Source organism: Arvicanthis niloticus, chromosome 20 (genome assembly GCF_011762505.2).
Source record: "Arvicanthis niloticus isolate mArvNil1 chromosome 20, mArvNil1.pat.X, whole genome shotgun sequence".
Classification (NCBI taxonomy): domain Eukaryota; kingdom Metazoa; phylum Chordata; class Mammalia; order Rodentia; family Muridae; genus Arvicanthis; species Arvicanthis niloticus.
In genome coordinates this window covers 44,784,020-44,806,866 of record NC_047677.1, presented here as the reverse complement: position 1 = coordinate 44,806,866, position 22,847 = coordinate 44,784,020, and the positions used below count along the sequence as shown (strand labels likewise).

At 45.5% G+C, this 22,847-nt stretch overlaps 1 protein-coding gene across 2 annotated transcripts in view; it reads right to left on the bottom strand.

Moving 5' to 3' along the window:
• Btbd9 (BTB domain containing 9) overlaps positions 1–22,847 on the bottom strand; it is a 354,285-nt gene that overhangs the window by 108,975 nt on the left and 222,463 nt on the right. For both annotated transcript variants that reach the window (XM_076916780.1, XM_034523840.2), the window contains one exon: positions 13,008–13,117. In XM_076916780.1, the coding sequence (XP_076772895.1) occupies positions 13,008–13,117 (110 nt within the window). The remainder of the gene's footprint in view (positions 1–13,007; positions 13,118–22,847) is intronic.

Below are 22,847 nucleotides of genomic sequence, written 5' to 3'. Positions count from 1 at the left end.
GCTATTTAAAAAATAAAAGAGAAATGCAAATGGCCCTTCAGCATATAAAAAGCAGCTCGATTTCCCTCCTAGGAGAGCTACAACTGAACTGCAGCAAGGTCTATCTCTTCCCTAAACTATGAAAACCCACAAGTGTGACAGCGCTCCACTGGCACAGCCCTGCGAGCATGGTCCACTATAAACGGTGAAAGTCTGCAGCGTATCTCCACTATAAAGGTGAACTCGAATGTATTTAGCAAACCTCCGTCTGTATTGGACTGTGAAAGCCCCTCTTGTACAAATCTGTCCCAAAAGTATATTGGCAAAAATGGGAAAAGATTAATGTGCAAGGCAATCTAAACCACTTGTAGCAGCAAGACTGAAAACAATACAAAGGGGTCATCCACAGAGAACCTGCTACACGAACGCCGTTCATGACACAGAGTGTGACAGAGCTATAAAAAGAAATGAACAGAATGCTTCTACACCTTAGCTCTCGAATACGTGTTAAGTACTATGAACTGAAGTTCCCAGAATACAAGCTACATATATCAAAGATTATACAAGGCTGACTGGCTGACCTGAACTTCCTAATTATGGAGAGGTAGAATGCAGACCCAGAGCGACATTTACTGTGGGCAATCTCTGCTCCCTTTCCAGTTTCCACTGCCTGCCTCTGTGTCTAACGGAGCATCCTGGCCACTATCAGGTGAGCCTTTGAATGTGTTAGCACTCACTAGCTTTCACCAACACAGAGGCTAAGCACGCCATCAGGGAGCATCTGAAATCTATGCAGAGTTCTCAAGTTCGGCTGTTCCCACTGTTCTCACCAATGCATCTGGCAAATACTTTATGACTTCCTTTTGTTCCGAGGCTGTAAGAAGCTCATGCACGCATGTGTATGTTGGAACATTTCGCCAGGGACACAGTCAGTCACATCAGGCTCAGAATAAACTCTTACTCCATTTCACAGCCAAGAGCTGAAAAGATCCCCTCTCACTCAAAATGCCACCTTGCCCTTTGTCCTACCTGTCTGTGCTGCTCTCTTCAGTGGGTGCCGTAAGTTCTTCCTGGGGCTCAGACCCCTTTCCAGGCTGTGGTCTGCCGGTTGAGTTTGAGCTGGTTGCTGGCCACCCTCTTACTGTGTTCACAGCATTTGAGCAAAACATTTCATCACTAGCATTGTCCCTTTGCTGGTTTCCCCACTGTCCAGTACTGTGGCTTCTTAAGCAACCTGGTTGGTCTTTAGTTTAGAAATCCTATGGCCACCAGAATATAAAGACTCCAACAGGGTGGAGGGATCAGGGGAGACTCCTCAGGACATGAGATAGCTTCACTGAAAACCCACAACAACAAATCCCATTGCTTTCAACTCCAAAGTGCAATATGTTGTCACAGGCTTTCCATGAAGACTCAAATGAAGGGTGTCCTCCTACTGTGTGATCTTGGCACATTCCAAGATTAAACTTTGGCTATGTTCAGAGGGGCCAACCTTGGGTTGAGGCTATTCCCATTAATGCAACGTAAATTTGATCCAAAACACAGATTCTACCCTGGCTGTTATAGAAGGATCCAATTTTTTTGAGAAAGGAAAAAAAAAGACACTGAAATGGGAAATTCAAGAAAGGAGAAAGTGTTTGGTAGTCAAGTTAGTCTCATGTTTGACAGTTCTGGAGATCTGTCTTAGTTAAGAGTTTTATTGCTGTGAACAGACACCATGACCAAGGCAACTCTTATTAGGACATTTAATTGGGCTGGCTTACAGGTTCAAAGGTTCAGTCCATTATCATCAAGGCTGGAGCATGGCAGCATCCAGGCAGGCATGGTGCAGGAGGAGCTGAGAGTTCTACATCTTCATCTGAAGGCTGCTAACAGAATACTAGCTTCCAGTCAGCTAGGATGAGGGTCTTAAAGCCAGGGCTTTAAGTGACACACCTACGCCAATAAGGCCAACTCTAAATAGTGCCACTCCCTGGGCCAAGTATGTACAAATCATCACACTAACCTATGTATTTTTTAATAGTGAACAATTGGTATCTATAAACAAAATGTGTACATGAAACTAAAAGTCCGAGGCCACAGAACTAAACATTATAAATGGGTACACTAAGGAATTTAAAAACACTGAGAAATGATGAAACAGCTAATTTACAAAATATGAAAGAAAATTTTAGAAACTAAGACAAGAAAAAGAAATGTTTAAAAACAAGAAGTTAATTAATTTTTAGAAACTGTATCAAAACTGATGAATTTTCAAGAATATAACTTTTCTGGCCTCTACTCACCCATCATTGCTCCTTGTCTCCTTCTGTCTGTGACCCTCTCCTCCCCTCCTCTCCTCCCCTCCTACTCCCTTTTCTAGAAATCCCCAAGTGTATCAAAGTAAAAGGTTCTTCCGGCTTCGGTCAGGACGAAACCTAGAGGAGAAGCCCTCCTGACACCTCTATGCACCCTGGACAATAGTGTGCCAGAGTCACGCAGGATTCTCTGGGACTTGCTAACCAGTTTCCATAACCTTACTGATCTATAAAGCAGGTTTTTCTGAATTTTACTAAGAATATCCATTTTAAGGGCATATCCTGCTCTACCAATCAAAATGGAAAAGCATTCAGCTAAGTCTGCACAACAGGCTTCACGCTACCCTTTGTGCCTGCTCACCTTCTCCGAGATCTCTGAGACCTCGAAGGCAGACTGATGAGGCCGCCTCCTTGCTCTTATGAGGCTGTGGCTCTGAGTTAAGGTACCTGTGTGAGCATGCTGTGCCCATGACGGCTGCTGAGTTTACTTTGCATGTCATGTTGACTGCTGGTCTGTTAACCTGGGTTTACTACTAGATATTATTGTTGGAAAACACAATTCATAATGTCTCAAGACTTACAACTATAAAAACTTTTATAGATCTTTAATTTTTTGCCCTTTTATATATTTGGATCATTTCTTCTTTTTAAATTGTAAGTTTGTTTTGACAGTTAATACGAAGTTTACATCACCTTCTGCTTTACTATAATGTGTGTGGCACCTTGGTCTATCAGTATGATGTTTCTGATGGCTACCTGTAGACAGATGTTGTGGGATGTATTTTCATGATAAAACTCCTGCTAAGAATGAGTGTAATTAAGCCAGCACTCATGTAAACATACTCCATACTGCTTTTAGTTCATACTTTTAACAGGGAGTTCACGTGTGCCCCTCCTCCAGCTAAGGCAGCTCCAGAATGCTAGGCTGGGTCAGCTGTCCCAGACACGGTGAGAAGACATGATGCTGCAGGGCCGAGAGAGCATCATCGGTGCACTACACGGAGGAAACGACGGCAAGGACCAAGCAACCCCAAGTCCAGCGTTAGGGTGCTGACATGATCTTTCAATTTAAAAAGAATCTGGGAGTGGTGGTGCATGCCTTTAATCCTGCACTTGGGAGGTAGAGGCAGATAGATCTCTCTGAATTTCAGGCCAACCTGGTCTACACAATGAATTCTGGGATAGCTGGGGCTTCATAGTGAGATGCTATCTCAATACACCAAAATACACAAACAAATGTAAATAAGATAAGAAAAATCATCAGACAAGGGGTATGAGAGATATAATTAAAGAATCCTGATCAAACTTTCTATTTTACATATATGCCATGTATGTGAGCATGTGCACATGAGTCCTAGAGCAATTGTGGAGGTCAGAGGACACGGGAGTCACTTCTCTCCTTCCCCCACGTGGGCCCTGGGATACAGTCCAGCCACCAGGCTCTACTTGCTGAGCCGCGCTGTAGTATTGTACAGAGATTTGTAGGGTTCTTTGGGGTGCAGGGATTGGGGTAAGGGGCAGGGTCTTCCTGTGTAGCTGTAGCTGACCTCATGGAGATCCACCTACCTCTGTCTCCTCAGGACTTAACTCTTATTGTTTGAGGGGACAAGAATCCATGGGAGATGGGTGCTGCCACCCTCATTTGGAGGACTATTTGTCTTGGGTGGCTTTTCTATTCTTAGAATCTGGAGTAACTGAAGATTTAGGACAATTGCTTGCATCTGTGTGGGTAAGAGGGAATGAAATGGGTAGAAGGACCCATGCTGAGTGATTAACAAGCTTACACACAGGTGGGATCTGACCCCTAGAGCAGGACTCAGCCTCAGAATGAAGGCAGAGGTCTCTGACTTTTACCCTCCTTTTACCTTGTGGCCCAAGGGAGTGCCTGTTACATCTGTATCAAGTTTGCTGGGAAAAGAAAGCAGGTGTTTCACTGGGACTCTTCACAGTTTCTGATTCAGCTTCCCTAGTTTTCATTTATAAAGAGTAATTTTATTAAGTAAAAATGTTTTATATTGTATAGTCAGAATTAGTAAATTAAAAGTTATTAAAATTTGTAGGGTTCAAGTTAAATGCAGTAATATAAAAAAGTCTAATTTTCTGTTCACAACAGTACCCTTCGCATCAGCAGAACAGCAACACAGCGGCTCACAACAGGACTCCGAGCGCTGTCCCTCACGCCTGCAGTGCTGCCGCATAGGGAAGTCAACGTAAGTTTGTATGCTTTCCCACTGGGCTTGAAGTCTCTTCTTTTAAGAAAGGCAATACCGTGGCAGTAGGAAAAGTCTGTTAAAAGAAACTCTTCCTACTTAAAGCATTCCTGCTAAAGCATACCATGATTGTGCTGCTTACTCTAACAGACAAATATTAAAGTACATTTGTAAATTCTGGCCTGTGTGCACTGCGTATGGCTTAAATGAACAAAGGCACTACAAAAAGTGACTGTCAAACTGACTGAAGCTTTGACTGTCTCAGCTAGACACTCCCATTAATTCCACTAAATCTAAGATCTCTCTCTCTTTTGAAAACACCAATTATCTCCTAATAAAATAATTACTAAGCATTCTCTGAAAATAGGCAAAGTAGCATGTAATCTATCTCTGCTAAAGGAAGACATAACACACTCTGCAGAAGGGTTTCAGACACAGTGACTGAGTCAGCATGGCAGTGCACACAGGTAATTCAAGCCCTCCAGAGGTGGAGGCAGGACAGTCAGGAGTTCAAGGTCATTCTTAGCCACAAAGTGAGTTTCAAGTCAGCCTTAGAGAGCTTACACAGTGTCTCAAATAAAAAATAGAAATAAAGTAAAATAAAATACGCAAACACACACACAGAAGAAGAAAACCGATTACAACACTCCCTCCCTCAGTCTCAATGGAAAGGACTTCTATCTGACTGTCTAAGCTACTTTTTATTGCTAAGATATCTTGGATCAAGGCAACTTATAAAGTGTCTTGGTTATACCATGACCAAGACAACTCTTATAAGAATAACATTTAATTGGGGCTGGCTTACAGGTTCAGTGATTCAGGTCATTATCATCAAGGTGGGAGCATGGCAGAATCTAGGTAGTCATAGTGCAGGAGGAGCTGAGAGTTCTACATCTTCATCTGAAGGCCACTAGAAGACTGGCTTCCGGGCAATTAGGATGAGGGTCTTAAAGCCCACGCCCACAGTGATACACCTACTCCAACAGGGCCACACTTCCTAATAGTGGCACTCTCTGGGCCAAGCATATTCAAACCACCAAGAAAGCATTGGGGAGTAGAGGGTGTTCATGGTTCCGAAGGGTTAGAGCATGTGATTATCAAGACAGGGCATGACAACAGGCAGGCAGGCAGGGAGGGAGGCAGGGAGGCAGGGAGGCAGGGAGGCAGGGAGGCAGGGAGGCAGGGAGGCAGGGAGGCAGGGAGGCAGGGAGGCAGGGAGGCAGGGAGGCAGGGAGGCAGGGAGGCAGGGAGGCAGGCAGGCAGGCAGGCAGGGAGGCAGGCAGGCAGGCAAGCAGCAGGCAGGCAGGCAGGCAGGCAGGCAGGCAGGCAGGCAGGCAGGCAGCAGGCAGGCAGGCAGGCAGCAGGCAGGCAGGCAGGCAGCAGGCAGGCAGGCAGGCAGGCAGGCAGGCAGGCAGGCAGGCAGGCAAGCAGCAGGTAGGCAAGCAGCAGGCAGGCAGGCAGGCAGGCAGGCAGGCAGGCAGGCAGGCAAGCACACATTCTTATTATGCACAAGCACAAGGCAGAGAGAGTGCTAACTGGGAATGGTGTGGGATGCCCCTCCAACAAGGTGACACTTCCTAATCTTTGTTAAACAGTTTCAAAAATTGGGGACCAAGGATGCAAATATATGAGTCTATGGTCAATTCTCATTCAAAGTGCCACACTTGCTGTGCTACAGAATTTGATTATTTCTTACCAACAGGCAGACTTCTGAGAACCCTTCCACAGGGGTTTCACCTTCCACTACATCGACAGCTGAGAGCTCCAAGTAACTAAACTTACACCTCTGGGAGGGCTGCAGGCGGCTTAGTAGTCAGTCAGGAGCACTTGCAGAGAGACTACAGAGACTGGGTTCAGATCTTAGTACCTGAATAGCATTTAAAGCCTATAACTCCAGCTCCGAGGGATCTACCAGCCTCTCCTTGCCTCTGTGACACTCACATGTGTGCACACACTCACACAGACTAACATATAAATACATCTCAGAAATCCCTTTGACAGCATTTCAACGAACCCTGTCTCTTTTGCATTGCATTCCTTAAATCTTTTTATATTTAGAAATTTTTTTAAAAAATTGTATGAGTTATTTGAAATCTTCATTGGTATGGTTTCCTAAACTATACAAAACAATGCTGATATTTTTCTATGAAACTACAATAAGGATGATATTATGGTCTCTTATTAATTGTGTTTTTGTTATGACCATTTGCATATCCCCAAGACTTCCTACTTTGTTTGAACCATAATATTACATTAAAAGTTCAAATTTTTCACTATCTTCAAAAAAAGTCCCTCAGTATTAGTGTAATATGGGGGTGGGGATTTTAGATTGGGTGATTTTAAATCTTACAATATATCTCCATTTTTGAGCTATCTGTTTAAACTCGAATTCCTGGAACCAAGAATAAAGCACGTTAAATGGGCACAGCTGACTGTGCTGCCACCGACACTGACACTGTCGCGGTATCTTCAGCAATACATTCTTATTTACTAGTCCTGTGGACAACCAAGAGAACCGACAAGAGACAGTACTGTCTAGGGGCTTCTGGGCCTTTCCTTTGGCATTATGCCATACCTGGCATTACCGCTTTTGTTCAGTGACCTGTAACTTCAGGAACTTCCAGAGAGCTGGAAGCATCCTCCCTTCTGGGCAGGTTTCACAGCACCTAAAGGTGCTATGGAGGCTGCTGAGGGAACAAGGGCATCACTGGCCTCACACAGAGGTGAACTGCATCTGTAAGGCCAACCTGGCATGGAGACAGGTATCCACTGGTGCAGTGGAACATGACTGTTACAGGCATGAGCCACTTGCTCGCACTGCCAGACCCAAGGCCCACTCAGTGAGAGGAGATCCATCCCTAGAACCAGAAACCCTGTTAAAGGCCCACGACTAAGGTAATCTTAAGCTTCAGGGAGGAACCTACAACTGCTATCTGGCTAAACTGATATAACATCAAGCTGTCTTCTAAGCACCTGTGTTTATGCCACCTCTGGAGACGAGCGTTATTTATCAGCCTTAATCAGAGAAGCCAGTCTCTGCAGAGAGAGGAGGTGAATGCAAAAATCCACGGCTCTGCAAGACGCTGAGAATACAGGATGTCGAGGGCTCAGTTCTAAACAAGATGTTTAGACAATGTCAGGTCCAGGGAACATTACAGAAGAGGGAGAAGAAAGCGTCTAAGAGCCAGGAGACAGGGAGAGGGGCTCACAATGCCACAGCAATAGTGAACCCTTACTGTCGGGGCCTCTGCACCGAAAGCAGCATGACAGATGGACCAACTGTAAGCTGAAGTGCCGAGCCGCATGGAGCAGCGTCAATTAACTCCAAGATACATTTGCTCTTACAGTTTGAGAAATACCCTAGAACACCATAAATGATTGTAAAAAATCTTACACCATTTTCAGTAGTGACAAGGCCCATGACAGCACTGGTACTGTTACTCTAAGACTGTTTTGTATTAAAGGGAACAGAGTGGATGAATTATTGTGCTGTATCAGTGGTAACTAAGGCTGAATACAGAGAAAAGGAGGTAGAAGACAGACAAAAAGGCCCAATTGAATTTGAATGAGCAGTTGCAGGGCACGTCAATGCTACATTTTGCCTGCTATTCATAGGATATATAACAGGCTATGAGCATTCATCCCCTACTTCTGCAAACAGAAATAAAGACAGTAGCAAGCACCATCTATTGCGCATACACTGTTTTCAAATCTTACCTCTCTCTAAACAAAAGGATGGTTTCTTAAAGAAATGGCTGGTTTCAGACCAAGGGCATGAATGGTACAAGATGACCCAGGTGCACTGTGTCATGCTGCAAATCTAAGAGATACTCAGAAATGCTGAGTTACAGCAGCAAGTCCCAAGGACTGGTCTAAGATGAGATTGTCTGAAGACCAATGATAAATGGTTTTTTCTTGGTTTGTTTAGTTTTCAAAGTTACATGGCTAGGGAGATGGCTCTGTAGCTAAAGTACTTCCATGCTATTATGAGGACCTGAGATTAGATCCCCATGTAAGAAGCTGGCCAGAACAATGCACTGCTGTAACTCACATATGGTAGCATAGACAGACGGGCCCTCAGTACTTGCTGGACAACCAGTCAAGCCAGTCAATGAGCTACAGCTTAAGTGAGAGACCAACCTCAAAAACCAAGGTGGAGAGGGACAGAGGAAGACATACAGCAGTTGATCTCTGGCCTACATACCACAGCACACACACATGTACACATGCACACACACCTGACACAGATACAACAATGAAAAAGTCACCTGTGTACAATGCTGCGTAACACTTCCCCTAAGAAAGCCCAGGAATCGACATCTCTGTCACACTTGGAGGATGCTAGGGAGCTGCCTGTTCAGTTTGAAAACTGGCACAGAAAGGAAAAAGATGTGACATTCATCCTACTTTCCTGGGACACGTACAGCTCAGGATTACCAAACCTGGAGAAACGCTCTCTCCATTACTTTCTAGGTATCAAAAATGATAGACCTGGAACAGTAGTCTGTACTCCCAAATTATGAAGTAACAGATTTAAGGAATAAACATCAATGAATAGAAATATATGGCCGAGCAGTGGTGGCGCATGCCTTTAATCCCAGCATTTGGGAGGCAGAGGCAGGCGGATTTCTGAGTTCGAGGCCAGACTGGTCTACAGAGTGAGTTCCAGGACAGCCAGGGCTACTCAGAGAAACCCTGTCTCGAAAAAACCAATACACACACACACACACACACACACACACACACACACACAAGAGAGAGATAACCTGAACTTCTGTGTGTTTCATGATGGCAGAGCACACACAATGGTACCTGAGGAGCAGAGTTACCTAAAATTAATAGTAAAATCTGACTAAGCTTCTAATTTCCTTGTCACAAGAAATGCAATGGATGAGCACACCATGGGGTTCAATGACCAAAGTCCAGGCTTGTCAGTTACTCTGTTGACAAAAGCCTTTTCCCTCAACTAATAAACCATTACCAGAGAAGAACGTGGTCTTTAAGGCAGGGTAGGGAGCTTTTATCTGAAGTATTTTGGGGGTGGTGTGCTGGGCATGGAACTCAGGGCCTTATACATGCTGACCAAGCAAAGTGTTACAAAGTCACACCCCAGGTCTGTTCCCTTCCCCTTGAGTTCTGATTTGAGTAAATTACAAAACACAAGTTTCCTCAGTGCAGACACTGAAACTATTAGGAGACATTTCAATATTGGCTGACCACTTAATATCTTTAGAAATTCTTACTCAAATGTGAGGAATTATAATGGCATTATAATGCAAATACCAACTTAAATTTTAGAGATATACAATGAAATATTTATAGATAAGAAATGGGACTGACTTCAAAATAAGCTGGTGACGGCTGGAGACGGCTCAGTGGTTAAGAGGACTGGCCAGAGTTCGATTCCCAGCACCCTCATGGTGGCTCACAACCATCTATAACTTCTTCTACTGTCCTCTACGGGCACCAGGTATACATAAGGTGCACAGACATCCATGCAGACAAATTATGCATCCACATACAAATAATAACAATCTGGAGAGGAGACATTGAGGGATAAAGCTGGATAAAGCTGGCTGTAAGTTGTTCTCACTGAAAACTGGCCGGGACTCCAGTTTTCAGTGAGTAAATACTGAGATAATCAGAGTGAAAGTGAATGTGAATCCCAGTAGGAAAACGAGCCGTTGGCGAACATGCACGAAGATCACAAAGTAGAGCACTCAACCATGACAGGCTCGGGAGGCCAGGGGCTGAGCGACAGTCACCATAAACCCACTCTGCCAAGAGAGAAGGAATCCGAGCAGGATCCACAAGTAGTTGCCAAGTGAGACAGGGCTGTGGTGGCAGCAGCGGCAGCAAGCTGGTATGATCCAGCAAGGGACAAAGAAAGCAGGGACAGAGAAAGCTGACCAAGTTGACAGCTTTCCTGCTACGCTGTGCACGTAAAACAGCGTGACGAGGAATCCTGTTATCAGAAGTCTCGCCGTTCTGACATTCACAGCATTTGAGATACAGAGACAAGGGCATTATAAGTTTGGGGGGGGGTCTATAAAACCAAACAAAACCAAAACAACCCCCCAAACAAAGTACAAAAAGGAAAGAAAGTCTTGATTGGAAAAGATAAAATGTGTGGTGTTAGTACCATCCCCTTCGCTGCATCGCTGCCTGGCATCATTATACGTTTTAACACTAAGACCTGATCTTAATGTACATAAACGTTTTAAAGTCATTTTAAAGGTCTATAGAAAAATAGTTAGAAGACCCTGACCTGTTAAAGGAAGGCAGAGGACTGAGGAAGACTCTATGGCTCTACAGCAGGAGGCACTGCCATTCTACTAGCTAGTCACAGTCATTTGGTTGTTTTTCTATTGCTTTCCCAACACAACAATCTCAGGTTGACTGAGTGGCTTTCAAACTGTCATCTAAAAGAATTCACCTCTGGGTACATCTGAGCCATTCCCTGGGCCCCAGCAGCGTCCACTCCTTTCTTGGGCATCCTCAGCAGAATGGCTAGTTAAGGCCTGTATGCTGCTAGCATGCATCTGACTAATTAACATGGAAGTGTGTCCACTACTTCCAACACCTCTGTAAGCTTAGCAAAGCTGCAATGTCAGACTCAGGGTAATGAGATGCTTAGAGTTCCTTCACACGAACGCCTCCCACTCTGCCCAGTCGAGCAGCTATGAACTGTAAAAATGACCCAGGAAGTAGAGAGGGGAGCCCACCACTGCTGGTCAGTGTACATCCATAGCTGTGGCCCCACACGGCTGCTGTTATTTGGTTGAGGGACAATGGCAGGCAGGGGACTGTAGTGCTCCTTGTAGTCACACTTGTAACCATTGTAAACCTCACAGAAGAGGGCCTGGGGTGTCTGATCAGACAGTACAACCCCTTCTTGCATTTGCAACCTTCTCCCTTCATCTGACATGCCTGAGACTATGAGAGCCTTGGAGAATGCTGACTGGATCAGCTTCGACTAACACACAGACCAAGACGTCGTGCCTCACCACAACCGACAATGAGTTTTGTTCTCTTAGTGGCTTCTCTGTCAGATGGATCTGTTTCTTAGCTAATTATAATATCAACAAATGTATTCTTTCTGCAGTAGGAAGGGGAACCATTTACATGAAAACAACATGTGTAAAAATGTAGTCCTCGGGGGCTGAAATCATGCCACACAGGTTTGAGTCTGCAGGCCCTTGGCTCTTCAGATGTTACTCAGCAAGGCCTCTCCTGACTGACTGCATGCAGTGAGGCCTCAAGTCTCCACAAATCTACAAACCACACAGAATTAGAAAATGGCACCACATAGTGCTTCAAATTTGTTAATTTTCAAATTATTTGAAAGTCACAAAAAATAGCACTAGTCTTTATTTTTTTAAAATTATATCAACAATGAAGTAAAAATAAAACAAACTTTCGGGTTAAATTCTAAACATGTTCTTCTTTCTCAACGGAAACCTTTCCAGTCTGGCTACTTCTGTAAGTGATAAGGGAAATGCAGTGGGCATGGGGGACTGCAGGCTCCTGCTGTTCACATGTCACTGTAAGCTGTACTCCTCCTCCTTGTCACAGTCACTGCCGTGCTCTAAAGACCTGTGTCAATGTGGGCATGTGTCCCAATATGGACAGGAGAATGGACTCCTCCTTCAAAGACACCGAGTTCTGTTTTAGGTCAGGCCAGGCAAAAGCACACTCCCACAAACAGCGAGTTATTTTTCAAGGAAAGCTACAGCCAAAGCACAGCTTCAAGGATCGAGTGAGCCGAGCTACACAGGAGGGGAGGAAAAGCCAAAGGCACGGGAAGACGGAGGAGGGAGAAGTCACTCTTGATATCGGTAAGGCCAAGACCAGGGATGGATTGTACACAATGGACTGCGGGATCTCTACCTCAAAGACAAAGCCTGACACGAGAGAAAGCAAGCAAACAGGCCTAGAACTGATGACACCCTCGGGGAAGGCAGGCAGCTCCCACTCAGTAACTTCACTTCCTCAGTGGCAGCTCAGCATTTCAGTCTCACTCCGATTGTAGACTGGAACTTTCTTGAGGGTAATTTGACTAAGCAGAGTGAATCCTGGCCTGACATGTCTATGAGAACCTTCCCTTGGCTACACATCCCGTTCGTACCAAATCAAAGCCTTGGAAGGCCAGCTGATCAATATCAGACAGGTGTCCTCCCCAGCCCTACCTACTGTTAAATACAGACGAGGCTCGGATGTGAAAGCCTTTGCCTGCCTATCGAGAGATCTGCCTGTCTGCAGAGCAGAGTGACTCCCAACAGGATTCCAATGCTTAGCTATAGCCTAAGACTCATATTTGTTTCCTTAAGTTTACTGGGCTTATTATTTTGAAATCTTCCACAAACAAATAATATTCTGTGTCACTCAGTCATACGGTGTTCAAACATCAGCCAAGGTCCTTAATCAGAGCTGCGTAGTAAGAACTATTAGAATGAATGCGAACATACTTGAAAGGCAAAGTCTCTAAGTAAATATGCAAGAAGGTCATTGTAAGACTTACCTATCAGGCCCTTCTCCAGAGTGAAGGCTTTGTTTGTAAACATGCATTCAAAAGCCACAATGTGGAAAATCTTGTTCACTGTGTTGTGAGTCCCAACTATTCGAATATACCTGAGGGCGAAAAGAGAGCACAGCTGTTGGAAGGAGCTCTGCCACAGCCAGGGAAAGCAGGGGAGGAAGGTACATGGAGCCAGACACGGTAAAGGGGACCTAGAAAACTCTCAAGTCAGCTCATGGCCATGCTGTTTCACAGGGAATTAAGCAAAACTTGGATCTGATGTACTTAGGAACCACACCAGGGACTATTCAGTTCAACCCTTGGATGTCAGAACAAATGTAAATCCATGAGACATTTACCCTGGAGAGTAACAACCAGCTTCTACCTTGCCCCATGGCTAAGAGTCTATCTGGGTCCATGTGCAAAACTACAGGCAAAATCAAATGCTTTCGGCTCCAAGAGCGTCCATCCACTGCAGACAAATGCACGCAATCATCACTGCTTCCCTGTCCAAAGGAAACATGCACAGAAACTACTGAAAAGCACCCAGGATATCCTTTATTTAGTATCACTCCCAGTCCCAACTAGAAAGTTAAGCCTACATACTTACACCAGCCCCCCAACCTGGCTTCTGGGGAGCCTTCCCTTGTACAGAGGACCCAGCCCGCACTGCAGCCTCCTTCTGAGCCCCACGGCTCTGCCATCTGCACACCGTGTGCAGTTTCATTGGGCAGGTCTGGAGTCTTAGCCTGTTCACCCTGTCCCTTTCCCTAGAGACTTCATCTGCCACAAGCATTAAACCTTGGAGCAACTTGCTCCCTTAGCTCTGAAAGGATGGACAGTCCACAGGTTAATGAAGACACGAACTCACTCTTCTGAGTGTCACACAATTCCAAAGGGAATTCAAGAGGGAAAACCTTGAAAAATAACTAGATTAACTAAGAATGCTCTTCCAAATTATGAACTATGCACACTGAGGGACAGGGGCATATGAGAGAACAGACTTCAATTAGGAAATGACAGTCCGGACAAGGTTTTAGTAAGACCCTCCCTCTGCATGTAGAACCACCTTTGATTTAGATGATAGAATTTTACTTCCGAGTTAATCGCTGTTCACTAATTCCATAATCTCGTAACATCTCTCATCACTCCAAATTAACTGGAGAATGTAGAGTACTATTTGAAACGCTCAGTTAAGGGGACTCTATTTAGGGATTCTGCATCACGGCCTATCTTCTTCTGTTTCTTCAAGCCTGTGCCTCATGGCGTTCCCTGTCAGCTCACTTAGCCATCTAGTCCTTGGCATGGGCCGATCACTCATCTTCAGAACCCATTCTAACGGTATCTCCTGGACTCGCTACTCAGAGTGCTTAGACTTACTGCAGGGAGACGCCATCCTTCCATTGTGAGACCCAGCAACTGCTCCTACTCCCAGGACCCCGCAGGTACAAGGAAGGTTTCCTGGCTTTCCTCAGCTTCAGTGCAGACAAGAGAGCGGAGTTGATTAGGTTTTGGTTTTGCCAGGGAGTTTATTTAAAGCAAGGTCGTAATGTTCTGAGTAGTAGATTTGGGTTGTCTTTTACTGTTGTCAGCCATGGTCTCCCGGGTACTTTCTGGAAGGGAAGGGTTGCACTGACCCTGGCACCTTGGCCTGAATCTAATTTTGGTCATTTCCAGTAACCACAGGAACTCAACCAGCATAGCATTTTCAACCGCATATGACCAAGGTGGCCCGAGTGCTGCCATCTGCAACCTTAGAGCAGGCAGTTTGGTGAAACGTGATCAGATCCTATTCTCAAGGTCAAGTTACCAAAGAAGTGCTAGGACAAAAGCCCGGGTGGCAAACAGGCCTCTCCCCTTCCTGGTGACTAAGCAGACACTGAGCAGGTCCTGCCTGTCCTTTTAAAACATGAAACCAAGCTTTCAAGTTTAGATTACAGTCATTTCCCAAATTTTACCCAGGCAGGAACAGACAAAATTATGCAAGTTTTCTTTCCCTCACCCCACAGTTAACAGCAGCTGATGACAAACAGTTGTAGTGGAATACATTTTACAACTTTAATGACAGTGTTTGTGACAATAAACAAAATAACAGATAAGAACAACACAGAGAAATGTTTCCAGGTCAAAGCCCTGCATAAATGAAGACAGCATTATCTCCGCCCATGATCCTGAGGTCAAGCCAGCCACTCATCAGTGTACATCACTGGCTGGCCACACAGCACGCCCAGGAGCCCTGTCACCCTGACCACTCTTGCTTCTAAGCCTGAACAATCTCAGCATAACTTACAGCAATGCTCAATGTCCTTACCCAAGCCCACACTTCAAGAAATAAAAAACCATAAACAAGAAGCCAGGCTCCTTCCCTCCTGCTCTGAGGAGCCAGACTAGAAACAGCACATGGTTTCAACAACCGGCCAGGCTTTGATGGCTGCTGACAGCCCGGAGGCCTACGCTCAGAATCCAGAAGTCTGTCTTACTTAGAGACCCCTGAGCAACGACTGAGGATGCACACAAGTGCCTGCCTTGAGCACAGGCTCATTTCCTTCCTGATCTGAGACTGCAGTACCCCAAGGTGGGTGAGAAGCTGCAACTGAAAACACAAGAGAGAGGGCTGGGATGGAGTGCAGTTTTTTTGTTTTTTGTTTTTTTTTTTGTTTTTTTTTTGTTTTTTTTTTTGTTTTTTCTAAGTTTCTTTGAAAAGCAAAACAAAATGATTCTAACATTTAAGCAAGAGAGGTGGACATCCCTCTTCTGCCACAAGGATCCCTGGGCAGCAAACGAGCAAGCTTCAGTTTGCTCTTTTCCCTTCAGTACTGTCTGTGGCACACAGTGACACATGTCACCCAGTAACACGGACAGGAGCTGCAAGGGCTTCATCGTTGCGCAGTGAGGAGCAGCACCGGAAACTGGGGAGATCCACTGTTCTCTCAGAGGTCCTCACACAGCAGCTCGGTCTGAAGGTAATTAAAACTTAACTGGTGCTGTGGAAGGCATAGGGCAGCAGAATGGCCGGTTCTGAGGAAGATAAATGCCACCCACATAGGTCCCAGTGAACGGTCTCTTTCTGACACTTCCCTGTTCTCTCCTGTTCACTGTCTTCGAGTGGCTGACAGAACCTGGGCCTTGAACACAGTTCAGAACAAGATGTTTCAGTAACAAAGTTCTTCAGAGCTAAGAAACTGTGGGTGAAAGGGGTCCTGTCTTCTTTACTAAGATAAAGTTAATGTTCAGGAGAGCCCACTAAAACTGGACAGCGCTGCCAGCTTTAGAGCAGAGGGCTTCAGGGCAGCGGAGCCGCCGCGGGCGGGAGCACATGAGTGCTGGAGAGAAAAACAAATGATTAAAAAGTTGTTACCCTTGGTTTCCTCCTGTTTTAAGACAGTCTCAGGTCATAGGTCTACAAAGCCAAGTCCTGCTGCCAGGAGCAGGAGATCTCCCTAAGAGTTGCTGGCCAGATAACCAAACCCCAGAGGCTACCAAAGCCATAGAGGTTATTACCATTGCTCTCGACTGCCCATCAGAACTAGTTACTGCTGAAGATACCATGGGCTCTGGATACAAACCACAGAGAGGCAAAGCTGGAACTCAGCGGGCAGCTCGCTCTCTGCACTAGTTGGCATCCAATGTCCTGGAAGGTGCTATGCAAGTCACTGGAGAGGAAACGCCTTCAACAATCACATCTGGCTGCAGACTCCTCGTACTACAATAGCAGACTGCCTGGGAAGATATGGCACTGGTACAATAGAGGCCAGAAGGTTCTGGGTTACCGACTGCTTCCTGGGGGAGGGGATATATGCCTAGCACCTTAGAATTGTTCAAAGCCTGGGGCTAAGGAGGTCACAGGGGCTATCGGGAAATCCGTAGTGAGATTTCTGGAATTTTGATTTCTTCTAAAAACACAGAACTACTATAAGAATGTGCTCTTTATTTAGTCCCAGGTGTGGGGATGTGGGGCTGCTTCACTATGTCCATAGCAGCCGACCATGATTTGCCTGTGGGGGGAGAGAGGCTGAGCACTGTTAGTTGTCTTGCCCAAAGCAGAAACCAAAGGAAAGAAATTAGATTCAGGGATCTCTAGTTCCCTCTCCCCCTCTATTTTTCTTTCTCTGGATCTAGTGATAGGGTGAACCTGGGGGTGGGAGGGATAAACGGTGGGAAAAGAACCCACACAGTAGCAAGGGTGGGCTACAGGAACTCACCACTTATGTGTGGCCAAAAGGACATCAGTGGAACTGCTTCCCAGCACTTACAGCGCCATCAGTGCAGCGCTCAGCCTTGAGCAGAGAAGCCCATCTCAGAGATGGGTGATGGCCAAAGTGATCAGAATCAGTGACTGCTGACCATTTGGTCCCAAATGGGACACTGATGTCACCTCCTCCTAGTCCCAGAGAACATCACAGATGGCAGAGGGCTATGGGAGCCAGAGGGTAGGGAAAAGCGCAGTGGGACTCTGACCTGATAGCACATGATGCTGCAATCGTGAAGACGTAGAAGCGGTGACTGCCTGTAGCCCCTGCCCCACCCCCAGGAGGACGTGAGGGAAGAAAAGGACGGGACTAGACAGGAAGAAGAGGTCAGGGACGTGGGGGGAGGGTAAAAGAGTGCAGGTGTACATACACATCTCAGTACACTGTACATGAAGTACAGCGTTGTCAACTTGTACAAATAATAAAAATTAGCCACAAAAGTCAACAGTAAAACTTTTACAGAGTGTTTAAATGAGTATTTAAATATTTTAATTTAATATTTAAAGTACCAAACAAGGCTTGGCAGAGCAGGGTGCCTTAAGAGTAGACTGCTGTGGACATGATTGTGTGGTTCGGACTTTGAATGCTAGGCTACCTAGGACTCCTGATGGAGAGTACCCTACAGGGCAGACTTGGCCACCCCCTTAGGCACCACAGCATAGGGCACCATAGGGCACCACAGGGCAAAGGAAGCAGGCTCTACTAAGAATGTACATCTGACTCTACAGTATTTCCTACCTTGATCACCCAGTGTTTAACAACAACCCTTTTCTGGACTTGCCCCAGTGCTTGTGAGAGCAAGAGAGGAGTCAGGGGCCTGGCATGAGCTTCAAGAGAGGAGTCAGGGCCTGCTATGAGCTTCAAGCCTCCTGCTTTCCCCTCTTTGGTAATGAGAGAGAAAGAAACCTGGGCAGACTCATCACGGTGCTGTGACACACCACTCGGCCCAGCTGAAGGCTCAGATGAACTCACTGAGGAACATGGAATTTCCTCACAGAGGCCTGGGTGACTTCATGGCTTTATCTGCTGTTATGGAAAAGTACACATTCTCACCCTTCATCTGTCCATCATTTCTGTCAGAATGCTTCCAGAGTTAATTTCTCACAGCTAACATGCAAAGTTGAGCATTTTAATATACTAAAGAAAAGAGAAAATCAGTGGCCTGTACATCCCCTACCTTAACTGCCTAGTCTCTAGTTCCATCGAACTCCAAGCTGATTCTGAGAGTTAATCTTTAACCTTTATGTCTCAGTTACACAGTGCTCTGTACTGAGCATGTTCTATTATGGGATAAAATTTAATTTGTTAAGACTATTTAGCCGGGCAGTGGTGGCGCACGCCTTTAATCCCAGCACTTGGGAGGCAGAGGCAGGCAGATTTCTGCATTTGAGGTCAGCCTGGTCTACAGAGTGAGTTCCAGGACATCCAGGGCTACACAGAGAAACCCTGTCTCGGGAAAAAAAAAAAAAAAAAAAAAAAAAAAAAAAAAAAAAAAAAAAAAAAGACTAAGTAAGCTCTCAGGAAATCAAGTGAAGCTAAAGTTAAATAAAATTTTAATCTTTGATAAACAAAGTATTTTCAAATTGAACTTTACACTGTTGGCATAAACAGATACTATGGTTAAAGCCATGAACACATTTAAAAAGGGATCCGGAATAGTTTCCATTTTCTTCCAAGTGGCCTTGGAGAACTCTGATGAGAAGTCCTGTTCTTTGCTGTGGATAGGGACAATCTCCTGACAAGAACAAACTGTTACTCTAACAAGAGGCCTGGGGTGACCTGGGGTTTGCTCACACTGGAGGCTTCCGTTCAGCCTTTCCCTTATTCTGCCTGACAAAGCACATGGTCCTCCAAGCCCAAGAACAGCTAAATTCTGCAGTTACCTATGGTTTCTTCTTCTAGTGCTGGGCATAAGGTCTGTGCTCTTAACAACAGGCCACAAGCTAGAAGGGGAGTGGCTCTGGGCCTTGTTGCTAAGGCAGCTAGTGGAAAACAGTTTGCTGCCAGAATGACAAAAAGCTTCTAGAAAAAGCAATGTTGCAACAGAAAAGATTTGTAACTGTTAGAAAGCCTTCCCGCTGGCTGGCCTGTGCTGCTATAGATTCTCCTCTGCCGACACTGGCAAAGCCCCTGCAGCGCTGCGCACTTGGGAAAGGGAGAATTATGGAAAGGTTAAACACTGTGTGCAGTTAGCCTAAGCAGAGGCGACCAGCTCAGAGAGCAACCAGGCCCCTTGCTATCTGGCCTTGGGCCCTGCAGAGGGGAGCAATCATGTACCCAATTCCCAGATACTCAACCTGAAGGGCAAACAAAACAAGAAGCCATCTGTTGTTCCACTGAAAAAATGGATGCCACAGAGAGCAAGGAGCAAAGACAATGAGTAAGAATGACTGCATCATAGCCCAGAGCCCCCTAAGTGGAAAGCCACCCACACAGGGAAGCATCTCCTGTTTTTCACAAAAGAGGCACAAGTGAGTGTCCAACAGTAAATTTTCCCTGTCCCCCAAATATTCAGAGCCTAACTAACACTGACATGTGCCATTACCTTATAGAACTGTACTTAGAATTAGTATCCCCTGGACTAATTGTACTGTTTATATAAATCGTATAAAATTATATAAGGTGTAAAGTTTATTTAGTTCATTTCAATTTTCTGCTTCTTCATTTAAGCTCTTAAAGGTGTCTTGAATAAATCTGTCATTAATTAAGATCCACCCACCAGGTACAAGAAATGATACTAAGCCCTGTGAGGAAGGAGGAAGAGACAGGATCTGAACCTTAATCAGAAGGCATTTCCGCTGAGCCACAGGCAAGGATGGAAGCACTGTGCAGCCCTGAGGGGATGGCCCCAGAGATGAGCTGTAGGTCCTCAGGTGCCTTAGGCTCCATACTGGAGGAGCACGAAAGAGAGGGTAGAGCGCTCACTACCTCCTTACTCACGTATGGCAGCTTCGTCTTCACACACAGACTCTTAGAGTTTGGGCTTTCAAAGTCCTACTGAGAACCCACTACACTTCTTTCAAAGACCAAAACAAGGCACACATGGGTCCCTTCTTTGCCCGACCCCCAGAGATCAGCAGCCTATGCAAACAGGATTCCTGAGCACTTGGGAATTTATCTGGGAAATACAGATAAAATCCCTCCAATGGAACTGACATTTAAAGTCAAGAAACAGATAACAAAGTTTTTAAAAAATCAAGTAATTACCCATTGTTTAGAAAATAAAGTACATACCATAGAACCTTACAGACAACCATGCTGACCTAGAAGGTCAGTTACAAAACCACTGTCTGGCAGAATGCAAGCTGGGTCAAAAGGGAGAGCATGCTCAGCTCTGTCCATCACAAAGGCATGTGAGCTGGTGGTCTCGAACATGTGTTGCAGATACTTAGCTGGACAAAGTAGGAAACTCAATCATGCAGGCTTCTTACAACCCAGACAAAGGAGCCAACTTGAATTTCATTGGACTAATCATGTACTTTGTGGTTAAGTCTTCTTTTCTTCAGATTGTAATATTTCAAGGATTATAAGGAAGAAGTGGGGATATATAAAGTGAAAATTAAAGTCTGAGAAACAAATAAAAACAAAAGAAAAAGAGGAGGGACACAGAGGAAGGTGTGGACAGGGAGGACAGTGGCAGTGGAGAACACAGAGGAAGGTGTGGATGGGGAGGACAGCAGCAGTGGAGGACACAGAGGAAGGTGTGGACAGGGAGGACAGCGGCAGTGGAGGACACAGAGGAAGGTGTGGATGGAGAGGACAGTGGCAGTGGAGGACACAGAGGAAGGTGTGGATGGAGAGGACAGTGGCAGTGGAGGACACAGAGGAAGGTGTGGACAGGGAGGACAGTGGCAGTGGAGGACACAGAGGAAGGTGTGGATGGAGAGGACAGCGGCAGTGGAGGACACAGAGGAAGGTGTGGACAGGGAGGACAGTGGCAGTGGAGGACACAGAGGAAGGTGTGGACAGGGAGGACAGTGGCAGTGGAGGACACAGAGGAAGGTGTGGACAGGGAGGACAGCGGCAGTGGAGGACACAGAGGAAGGTGTGGATGGAGAGGACAGCGGCAGTGGAGGACACAGAGGAAGGTGTGGATGGGGAAGACAGCGGCAGTGGAGGGATAAAGACAACCTTGCTCTCTGTGGGCTGCTAATGGGAACAAATCACCAATTTTATTTCTCAATAAAACATTTGAAACCAACACACAGTGTATCTCAACAAATAGGACAAAATTACCAAAGTTCAACATTTGCATTTTTTCATTAACTTTTCCCCTACTCTAAGATGCTGGGAGCGGGGAAGAGATGGCCTAGCTTTATCTTGGTAACAGTTGCATTATGTATCCCAGATCACCCAGCAGACCCTTCCTCCAAGGCAGACAAATGGGTCTAATGGAAGTTTACACTGGGGGAAGAAGCAAAAGGAAATTAAATCTGTTAGATTCCCTATGAATTTGTAAACTCATTTCGTGACTGCGACCTATAAAACATTTGCTTTGTAGGGGTCATGGATCATGGTGGGCAAAACATTTCTTTTTCCTTAACTAGGATGGCATGGGCCATTCACTGCAACAAATCTCTAAGGACAGAGGACTTTCCCCCTCTCTTTCTCCATTTAGAACAGGTGAATAAATGAGGAAGGAAGAGGGGTACGGGAAGAGAAAGAATTTGGTCATGCTCTAACTAAGCTGCGCTCTGTGCACGCGTGAGTATGTCACAGTGCTTAGGTAGAATGGCTCATGGCTGTCATCCCAGCACCCTGGAGGCAGAGGGGTCACGACCGCTACAGTTCAAGGCCAGCCTGGGCTACCGAGTGACACCATGTCTCAAAAACAACAAGAGAAACTTCACAAGATCATTAGTTTGTATAGTTATTAAACGAGGAAGGTCTGGCTCTCCAAAATAACATTTATGATTCCTAAGAAGGCAAACACTGGCTACCTGAAGAAATGCCATGGTGACTGGCCATGACAGTCTCAGAGTGTCAGAAACTAGAGTGCCACAGAATGGAGAAACCAAGGACAGCAGCCTCTACTCCACTCTGCTGAGAAGCCAGCACTGGGATTTAAACCTAAGCTAACAACACCAAACACACCACACATACAGCCATTCACAGACCATAGTGACATACAGTCACCTGTAACACGTGTTCAAACATGCTATCATATGTGTATTTCACATGTAAACACATTCAATATCATGCCAACAGTCTTTTATCTTCAGACTGGAGACTTACTAATCCGTAACCCCCAAAGCCTTATGTTCTTTACACCTACCTAAAGAGACCTGTGTTTGGGTAACAGATCCTCAGAACACTAACCAAAATCTATTGCGACAACAAGCTCAACTCCCAAAGTCCTACATATGCTACCTAATATCCCTGCAGTCATCAATGCTCACAAAGAACTTCAGGGAGCTTCCCTGTGCCCTTGAGAAACTCTCTACCTGACTCAGAATGGAACAGGAAGGGGGAGGAGCAACGGGAAGTGAGGCAGCCATTCAGTTGGCACAACTCAAGTCGCTCTCTAATTAGGCACAGCTCTCAACAAGAGGCAGAATAGGAAAGTAAATAAAAACAATACTGGAGAAAATGA